At 43.4% G+C, this 11,189-nt stretch overlaps 1 protein-coding gene across 1 annotated transcript; it reads left to right on the forward strand.

Moving 5' to 3' along the window:
* The first annotated feature begins 8,747 nt into the window (after positions 1-8,747).
* On the forward strand, positions 8,748-10,695 carry LOC139300624 (transcription factor Sox-8). Its single transcript, XM_070923779.1, has 3 exons — positions 8,748-9,163; positions 9,558-9,793; positions 9,941-10,695. Exons 1-3 carry the CDS (start codon positions 8,748-8,750, stop codon positions 10,693-10,695), a joined length of 1,407 nt encoding a protein of 468 aa, XP_070779880.1.
* Positions 10,696-11,189: the final 494 nt, after the last annotated feature.

The raw sequence follows: 11,189 nt of genomic DNA on the forward strand, positions 1-11,189 counted from the left end.
CATGAAGCAGAAATCGGGCTGTTGGGTGGGGGGCCGAGGTCATTGGTTCTGATTAAATTTGGTACCAATTTACCCACAAAGCACATGGAGTCATATGTGGACAAGTCATGGGCTAGTCGAAGGGTCTGTGCTGCATAGATACCAACATAGACATGTATGTGCACATACACACATGAATACATTATATAAACAATTTTCCAGTTTCTCCAATTAAGAGAATTCTGCTGTTAGATGCATAGTCTGGCTTTAGAGAGTCATATCATTGTCAAATTACAGATGATGAATTAATCCCCCCCAAACCATACAGGGGAGCTCAGAGCTCTAAAGTATAAATGCAATAATCAGTCAAATAAACCGACAATGACATATTCTTCATATAATCCATAAAAGAAGGTTGAGTTTTGCAGAGCACCATAAAGCAGCATCTTGTTAAATGAGGGACCCCATAGCTCAGTGGATTTATATTCTATATTAAATGTAGCCAAAGCTGTCCCAGGGGCTGCCATTAGTAGACACAAGAGGCGGGTGGAGCAGGGGGAGGGGGTCCTTAATATTCCTTCAATTTGGCTAAAATAAGCAGAATAGTTAAAATGAAATGTTTGATACATATTGAAATTAAAAGAAATAATGGATCTTTGAAGGTGGACGTGATTGAACCAGCACAAGTAAAGAGACCAGAGAGAACAGAGACACACAAACACAGAGAGGTAATCCAAGGTGAGTGGAATCAAATGTTGTTGATATGACCATCTTCAGCAGATATGTAATTTCATCTACGCACTGATAGTCCCCAGAGCTGAACAGAGTCACCAGTCTGTCGAGGTTGAACACTCTGAACTTCACCAAAGGTGATCCTGTCACCCAAACTGATCCGAGTCTATGCGACACTGGATTCTCTGTCATTCAACAGAAACAACATAAATAACCTATCTGAGTGATAAAACTGGTCAGCATTAGTGTGAACACGCAGCAGAAGGTGGAGGAGAGCGCTACATTTCCAAAGCAAGCTACTTCTAGGGAAAGTTAAATTCCTCCGTGAATGAAAAGGTCAGACTTTGTGGTCCACTGAAAAGACTCTTTATATCCTTCATGCTACAGAAGTACTTCCGTCGTCTCTTGTGTCCCCGGCTAGAGCTCTGCACCTCTTTAAAGGGAACAGGAAGTGACCTTGGTGACCTTGGACTCCCACACCATGTGACCTGTAGCTGTGCACCACCATGCAGTCATGGCCAAACCTCCCCACAACAGCCCAATAAACTCAACACAAATAACCTGCTTTAGTTTTGATGTACATTCATGTTCACAGGCTAGTTTAGAGTGCTGGAAGCGTTGACCTCTTAATTTGCCTTTGTATGAAACGCCTGAAAGCTACAGCAAGAGACACTGTTTTCTTTTCACTGTGTTGCTATGCGTGTCCGCAAGAGTCAGGCAAACAGTTGGAAATAGTGAAGTGGCTACTGGGAAATACCCCGTACCTAAAACCAGTGGAAAACAGTTAACAAATGCTTCCTTCTTTCCCTGCCTGAGGCAAGTGATGTCTGTGTGACAGTTGGTAGAGAAACCATACGACATGCTATGGATCAAGAATGTCAACCTAAAGAGGAGGGTGAAATATCCTGTCATGACAGATTAAAGAACAAAGTAACTTTCCACATGTGAAAATATTTCAGGAAGTGAAAGAAAAAGAAGAGTCAAAAGCACAACAGAGCTTTAGAAATGTATCATGTCACCTTCATCTACAGGATTCTTTTTTTTTTTTAAGGTGGTCTTCTGGCTATTTTCATGACATAGCGCCAAGTTACTTGAAAAATGTCATCAATAACTCATTACATTATTTTCTAACTACTCAATAGCAAATGTTATTGGTTATATTACTCAACTCTGTAAAAGCCCTCACACCCACGTGTCCTGTACTTAACTCATTAAAACGAACAAAAAAACAACACACTCTGGTTTACGTTCTGGAGGTATTTACTGAGCAGCTAGCTTAACGTTAGCCCCGGTGACTGCACCCAACAGCACTCCACAAGCCCTGTTCTTGCAGTGAAGCTGCGCACACACACCCTCCAACTCTTAACGAAACCAGCTGATCCCTGAATGTCGGCTTAACGTCAGCAAGCCAGCAGAGGCCTCCCCACACCGTCAGCTCCTGCACCAAGCTAACACGTACCGGAGGAGTCTCCCTACTGATCGCAGACAGAGACCAAACTGATGTCCATCCCTCCTCCATCAAACTCCTGGTAAGACTCATCAAAATGTCGAGTCAAACTGTAACTGCAATGTAATTACTGAATTTCAACTTGTAATCCCTGACACTAAACACATTAACTGTACACATTAACCCGCCACATTACTGTAATAGGTTAATGCATTTCTGCCCAACACTGGACAAGTGGACTCGCAAAGTCTCACTCCTCACCATCGTCCGGCCAATTACAACTGACAGATCACATAAACTCCGCCAAAGTGAAAGCAAACAATGAAGAAGAAGAAGAAGAAGCAGTGTTTACAATATCAGTAGTGTAGGTTGGAGGCGTGCTGTCCTGGCCAGTTGAGAAAATGCAATGTTAAGCTACCTTCATGGTGATGACATGTCAGGCAATTTAATTTGAGCCTCTTTGACAACAGATCTGCCCTGTGGTTGACCGTGTCTGTGCATGGTGCTAATCTCTGGATAATGTTGCAATGCCGGTTTGTCTGGTCAGCAGTGCGGACCCTGATGGGTGTTTATAGGGGCTACAAGGATAAGAGTCGACTATAGACAGCATGCGAGTGGTTATGGAGGAGGATAGTGAGCGCAGTCTATTTCTGCAGCTCCAAACATTCCTCCTTCGCCTCCATATCCATTAACGAATGTATTGATATATATATAGTTAATCTACAACAGAGAGGCTGTAAATTTGCATATAATATGTTTGCAATATGTACAAAAGTGAAGCAATAGCCTGTGGGGGAATCACCTTTGATCAAAGCACTAAACAGTTTTCAATTGTGCTGTAAATCAACCAACATCAACCCATGGAAATGATTTCGGAGCAGTAACATCATATAACACATTACAACACTGATTCAGATGATCACAACACACTCAGCCTCCTCATGCGGTTAGCAGCAGGTGTGCTGGTGTGTTTTTCAGTGCAGCGTTTCTGTTAGAGGTTACAGACAGGCTGGAGACAGACAGACTAACTGCTGCTCATAAACATTGAAAGTCTTGGCTGGTACACTGAAAGCCTAATTGGAGAATTTGATCCACTTCACCAATAATCATTTTAATAGCTTATAAATTATCCTGTGATATATGAATTGTACACAAGAGATTTAGGTTTCAAACCGTGCTGGTCTGTGTGCGCCGCGCTCACTTGCTACACACTGTGTGTATGCACTTGCACATTTTCTCAGTCTTGAGCTCATGTAAGGGACATAAAAATGAGCAGTGCAAATGGCTTTTTATTCTTGTTTTAATTATCTGAAAATAAAGACAATCCACCACAGTTATCTTAGCTCTGTGAGGCAAAGTCCCCCACAGCCAGGCAAGTCCTCTAAATAGTCTTTTGCTTTTGTGGAGCGGCCTCCCATTTCCCGTAAAAGTCAAGGGGTGGGCTCTCTGTTCTCTCGCCGCCCATGAGCCCTGTCCTAAATGTCTACATGTCCCGCACCATCTAATTCACAGGCAAATTAGGGAGATGATTTATGAGAATCAAGGATCAAAAAAGGAGACAATGTGGAAGACTGAGCACACCGCAAGTTTTATGCAGAACATATGCCGTGAAGATGAGAGGGAAGAAAGACAGAAAGGGGGGGGGGTGTAGATCAGAAAGCGTAAAAAAAAAAGAGCCCACTTACGCTTCTCTTGGGAGAACTCTGGGACAAGATACACCATGGGAAGTGTCATCTCTGCTGAACGTCTTAGCATTTATGTCAGAAGAAAATAACCAGGAATGGACATTTTCCCTTCACACGGAAGATGAAATGGAAGCTCACTGATCTGCTCTCCAATCATCAACCCTGATCTTTACCTTTAGGCAACGTTCAAACAGAAACTTTGTGTCAAATTCAAGTGTTATTGCATGTGTACTCGTGGGAGTCACTGCTCAACCAAGATACCTACTGACAGTCTGCAGATTTACAGGCAAGCCTTGGGGAAACTAGAGAATGATTTAACATAATCCTTCCCGGCCTGCTACTACAGCAGCTTCCCAAAACCTGTCCGTCCGTAATCTGAAGTTCATACGAACATACAGAACTATCACGAGCAAACCCGCCGCCTCACAAAACAGTTGTGTGTCAGGGAGAAAACACAGCAAATAATCTGGAAACACTTGAGCTCTTTTTATACTCCTGACATTAAAAACGAGTGTTGCCGAAGGCCAAACACACCCTGAGACGTTTTGGACTAATTGTTTCCTTCAGTTTCAAACACTCCCCTTTCAATCTATTCAAAACTCCCTCCTTCCTTCCCTCCTCACAGTGGACCCCCCCCCCCCCCACTCACCTCTCTGTGTCTACTAATAGGTTTAAATAAAACCTGCAATTGGTCCAGTAAACCCCTCATTATGGTGTTTTAATAGAATGAATTTAGGATAGTGCGGGGTCAGGGGTCAATGGGAGGTCCTAACACACAGCAGCTGTCATGGGGGTTGGACTGTGATTAAAACCAGTGGAGTCAAACATCCACTCGACCTCGCTAAGTAGAAAACCTGGAAAATACATTTGGCCACAGACCAAAATGGAAAACATCCACCATCCAACTTCCAGAGGGGGTGGGATGAGTAGAGATGGAACAGAAAGGAGGAGTAAGTACATCCATCACTGAGAGTTAATGTGTGTGTGAACCTGGCTGGAACGTCCTCTGAATCTTTTCATCGACATGATGTAACAATACAGATCTTATAACGTCGCCAGGGTTGTAAAATATAGGATTTTCTAGTCAGAGATATTCTGTCAGAAAACCTGTGTCCTAGTTGCATGTGCTGCAACTGTAAATTCTGCACTAATTACCTTCTTTCTGAGTGTGTGAAACCAAAGATAGAAGTGGTCCGGTTGATGTGGAGCAGGGGTGAAATATGACTTGTTAGCAGCCCAGGAGCTTGTTCCACATGCGGTTAAGCAGTGGTTTGGGATCGTCTGGGTGAGGGGGAGGGCATGCCCGTCTCCACAGTTCAGCAAGTTTACACTGACTCAGTGTGCAATCAGTGAGATTATTTAACAGAATGAAGGCCTGCTGTTTGGGTTAGGGTGCTGTGGTGGCTGTAGAGGCAGGGGTTTCCACAGTTGTTCCTCATGTGAAAACGTTTTTATGAATTCTGTCAGGACTTTTGTGCAGCAGGATTTATACATCATGCACAAAAATAGGGATTTAGATATTAGATATATGGTTTGCATGCAATATTTTGTTGAATGCGTAGCAGACGTTTTCTGAACTTGATGACCTTTATGAGCATTCACATCATCCTAAACACATCTAAAACTCTTTCCTATACTGCACAACGCTGTGGCAATTTAACTGCTCAACATACTCCGTCCAATGACTTGGCTGGAGTGAGGAAATGTGCCTAAGTGTATTAAAACACAGAAGCAGAGACCAAAGGGAGCAAGATTCCTGTGGGTGACTGTGTAATTTAATTTTGTATGCACATTAGAAGCCAGAGAGTATAATTTACATGTGGGGTAGAAGTGACTAGGGCCCAGGAGAAATGGGCTAACATGCTCTGCTAAGGCTCAGAAAAAAAAAAGAAAAATCTGAAAATCTTTACCCTGGTCTTTTCCTTTGAGATGCATCTCGCAAAAAATAGGAAAATGAAAACCTTCCTTCCATTCTTTGGGACACTTAAGGTTCATGCGCGGTTACCTCTCCTCTGTTGCTCCTTCCTTTTCTAATCAAGAGCACAGAGCCAACAGACTCTGGCCAGAGTTTCTCCCCACAATACAGGGAGGCATGAAGGGGGAAAGGCTGGAGTCTGTTTTGAGTCTGTCTCTTTCTCTCTACCCAGAAACCGTCTCACAGCTTAGCAGGGCCTGACGGCAGCTGTCGCTCACGTTGGGCTCATCCTGATTCATCGTCAGCGTCATTCTTCCTGAGATGAGTTTGATTGGTGGGGAGCAATTTTCCAATAAACACAAACCAAATGAAGCACTTTTTGAGCTATGACACACTGGTTTGATTAATATTGATTTGTTTGTTTGTCTGTCGGCAGGATACCTCAACACTGACGGAGGGATTTCCATGAAATTTCAGTGGGGAGACGGGACTTGAACCCAGAACAGCATTACATGTGACACAAACAGATTTGATAACAAATCCATAGGGAATGTTCAACGAATCAGAAAACCTCTTAATCTATTAATTGTTGTGTAAGTGACAGGAATTATGTCTTGTGTGTTACAACAAATTAACAAAAAACTCGCTGAGTTATTTCTAGTTCATTAGCAAAATGAACACAAGCCTTATGAAGGGGAATGTAGTGACAACAACATGTGAGGTAGATATGTAATATGAAGTCTGATATTCAATTGCAAAATATTTACATTTTTCTGTTTAAATAAAATGTGATACATTAAGTTCACACATGCTTGAGCCCTGACAAAAAGCTCTACAGCTCTACATATCTGCTCTCTCTCATACACACCCACACACACACACACCCACACACACACACACACACACACACACACACACACACAGAGTAAATACTTTTCCATGTGTGGAGCGGGATGAGAACGAGTCAGCCAGTCATTCACGTGAGACAACTAGTCGCTGTCCTGTCTGTCTGTTCACACACACACACACACACACACACACACACACACACACACACACACACACACACATGCACTGAACTTGACCCAACAGAGCGCTTTGACAGCAGCTGTTAGAAAGAAAGGCGGCTCGGGACCGACCATGGGAGCACTTTCATTTTATCATTTGTGATAGAAATTTTCAACAACAACAAAACAAGCTTATTTTGTGTCAACACATGATCCTTCATTAGACATCAAACACCATATTGTGTCATTCAAAGTCACTGGCAAGGGCCTTTGCTTCTTACACCTATTGTTAATAAAAGAACGATGAAAACTTCTTACCTTACCGTGCAAGCCGTTACTTTTCCTGCTGTAAGCTCTGTGCTGCATGTAAAAGCCACAGTTTCTATTATTTCCACATAACAAACGCTCTTCTTCTCTCAGCCACCTGCAGTGTTCATCAAGCGAAGCAAACTGCCGTCCAGCACAAACATACCTTGTCTTTTCACACGGAGGCCGGTGATAAAAATCACCCCACAATACATGAACACAAAGACACCCTTAACAAATTCAGTGATTCAATCTGCCCGCTTATCTCCTCTGCTCTTTATATCTTCAGTGTCATAAAAACGCCTGCTGGTGAGAAGTGACGTGTGGATCACAGACAGACTGCTGGGACAAATTAATTTCCTCTTCTGAATTTGGAACATTTATCAAAGCTATAATCAAGGCTCACACAGGCCTGAGAAGTTTGAGGCTTCTGTTATCAAAGCAAACACAAGTTTTGGTCAGAAGTCGGTTCCGGAGTGAGAGTATTTGTTTTGGGGGTCATGCTCATTTGTTTAGATTAGACAGACAGACATGATTAATATCACACATTGAACTTGCCTACAAAACATTGTTATAAGCAATTATTAAACATGGATTTATACCCAAAGAAAGAAAGACAGCCATCAGCTCTAACTAGTGGGAGGGAGGATCATCCCGTCTCTGTGACAATGAGATCTGGCAGACATGACATGAATTATATATTTGCTTTTGCAAAGCTGCTGCAAATTAGTTTGTTACAAGCTTTGACACATTTGTCATTTCATGTTTAACCAAATTAACAAAATCTGATTCTTGTTTAGATCAAGTTCACCTGGAGCCAGAGTCAGATGTTAAACCTCAATCTTCATCTCAGTAAGAAATGATAACTATTTTTCTAAAAAAAATCTACTTTTAGCATTTGACTTTTTTTATTATGTCTTGACTATTCTCTGAGAGTAAAATGTACAAATGAACTTCATTATCTTCTGTCATTCTAAGTGCGTTAATAACATCAAAATAACTTTTTAAAGAAATAAAATCCTGTACATTGGCAGGAAAGTAACAATATACAATACAATATACAGGCATTATCAGCCTATATTGCAATAATCATATTACCAAATGTAATTTTTAATTTAGGTGTTGACTTATGCATACATTTAAAGATAGATGTTTACATTTGGTGTATTAATAATAGAAAAAATAAACACAATGGTAATTTCTGAACTCATTACATTTCCTATAAAATTGTGGCTGTCTTTAATAAAAACAGAACTGTGTCACCAAAGCAAAAAAAGAAAATCATTATAATAATGAAGCCCACATAAAAGTCTGAACCAATGGGGGGAAAGTGGCGATTTGTTCCAGCCAATCCCAGGCGGAGGGTGGAGTGACGATTTTAAAACTAAGTAACGTGTAGCTCCTCAGCTCACAGTGTGGACCACAACTTTCACGACTGCACCTCCCATGACAGCCTAGGAAAACAAGACTAACGAAGACAAACAAACAGGGAAGCAGAAGGAAAACAACGGACTCGCACTGACTGAAATTGTTAAAGGAATTTACTGTGGCGCGGCGTGCGTAAAAGGCGCACTGGCCACTCTTGCTGCGCGCTTGAATCCAGTGGTAACATCTGTGTTTTGCTTTTAATTGAAGATTACGTTTTCGGATTTTCATCCCACGGGGCTGAACAAATAATGTTAAAAATGACAGAGGAGCATGACAAGTGTGTCAGCGACCAGCCGTGCAGTCCGTCGGGCACAAACAGCTCCATGTCCCAGGACGAGTCCGACTCCGACGCTCCGTCCTCACCGACAGGCTCCGACGGCCAAGGATCCCTGCTCGCAGGTTTGGGCAAGAAACTGGACTCCGAGGATGACGACCGGTTCCCAGCTTGCATACGGGACGCAGTCTCTCAGGTCCTCAAAGGATACGACTGGTCCTTGGTGCCCATGCCCGTGAGGGGGAACGGATCTCTGAAGAGTAAACCTCACGTCAAGAGACCCATGAACGCGTTCATGGTTTGGGCGCAAGCGGCCCGCAGAAAGCTGGCGGATCAGTATCCACACCTGCACAACGCCGAACTGAGCAAGACTCTGGGGAAACTGTGGCGGTGAGGAAACGTTTATTTATTTATACTAGTAAATAAATAAACTCTTTATTATAAAGACAAATGCAGCGATAAAGCGCGTGTAAATGAATACTATTAAAAAGAAAATAACACTGAGGACACAGAGGACAAGGCTACAGAATAGTTTCATAGATAATATTTTATGTTTACAGCTTTGGCAATTACATAGAAATATACATTTTACTAAATTTCAAAAAGTTTTAATTTTGAATGTAAATGATTTAAAAGAAATTAAGAAAGTAAATTTGGCATTTCCTTCAGACCTCTTGACAATTAATAAAAAGCTCTAAAGTCATCTAACCTAATTTTACCTTTTTATTTTTGTTTAGTTTGACTGCATACATCTTAATGTTTTATAATTTTTTTCCCACCACAGTTTGCTCTCGGAAAGTGAGAAGAGGCCGTTTGTGGAGGAAGCAGAGAGGCTTCGGGTTCAGCACAAGAAAGATCATCCAGACTACAAGTACCAGCCCCGGCGACGGAAGAATGTGAAACCAGGCCAGAGCGACTCAGACTCTGGAGCAGAACTGGCACATCACATGTATAAAGCTGAACCAGGGATGGGAGGACTGGCAGGGATGACTGACGGACACCACCATCCTGAACATGCAGGTATGTTGTCAAATTTAACACAAGAAATAACACAAACACAACTAGTTTGCAAGTTTTATTTTAGGAATTTTAGGCTACAGTAAAGTGTTCAAATCATTTTGTATTTGGAGTGATGAAGCCTCACCACTGATATTATTTTCTTTTCAGGGCAGCCCCATGGTCCCCCCACACCACCCACTACTCCCAAAACAGACCTGCACCACGGGGTGAAGCAGGATCTGAAACATGAAGGCCGTCGTCTTCTTGACAGCAGCAGGCAAAACATAGACTTCAGCAACGTGGACATCTCTGAGCTCAGCACTGATGTCATCAGCAACATGGAGACCTTCGATGTGCACGAGTTTGACCAGTACCTCCCGCTCAACGGCCACGCCTCAGGCTCCTCCGCCCTGCCTTCAGACCACAGCCATGGGCAGGCTCCAGCGCCCGGTGGCTCTTACACTTCCTCATACAGCCACGCAGGCGCCAACGGGTCAGCGTGGAGCCGCAAGAGCACCATGTCTTCCGCCTCTCCCTCCGCCAGCGAGGTGGGCCAGCACCGGCTCCACATTAAAACAGAGCAACTGAGCCCCAGCCACTACAGCGAGCACTCCCACAGGTCACCCTCACACTCCGACTACAGCTCCTACAGCAGCCAGGCCTGTGTCACCTCGGCCACGTCAGCTGCCTCGGCTGCAGCCTCATTCTCCAGCTCCCAGTGTGACTATACTGACATCCAGAGCTCCAACTATTACAACCCTTACTCCGGCTACCCTTCTAGCCTCTACCAGTACCCCTACTTCCACTCATCCAGGCGGCCCTACGGCAGCCCGATCCTCAACAGTCTGTCCATGGCTCCTGCCCACAGCCCCACCGCCTCCAGCTGGGACCAGCCCGTCTACACCACGCTGTCTCGACCTTAAGGGGACAAGAAACTGTCAGTTAGCACCAGAGACTCAGATTCAGATCGATGCACTACTAATGAAGGAAGTACGAAGCAGGTGGAGAAGTGTGTGCAGGGGGTAGTAGGCTACCTGTGACCATTTGAACGTGAAACAAACAAAAGAAAAAAGTGCCTGCTGATTTTATACAAAGTTATATCGTTGCGAAGAAAACACACTTGTACAGACTTTTTACACAAAGACAAATTGTGTTGCTGGCGAGCCAAACTCCTCCATGAGGACATGTCGCCTACGCCTACATCCTGTACATCCCCCATCTTTCCAGTTTAAGATTGCACGTGTGTGCACACACTTGAGGTAAAGCAAAAGGCCTGCCACTGAGTTGTGTAGGAGAGAAAAACGGTTTGGCTCAATTCCGTCGTGAAGCAGATGGAGAAGCAGATACATTTGGAGAATGTACGCGGGACCAATTATGTGAATTTGCAGTAAAATTTACATTAATGGCCAGAGCTATA

Source organism: Enoplosus armatus, chromosome 17, assembly GCF_043641665.1.
Source record: "Enoplosus armatus isolate fEnoArm2 chromosome 17, fEnoArm2.hap1, whole genome shotgun sequence".
Taxonomy (NCBI): domain Eukaryota; kingdom Metazoa; phylum Chordata; class Actinopteri; order Centrarchiformes; family Enoplosidae; genus Enoplosus; species Enoplosus armatus.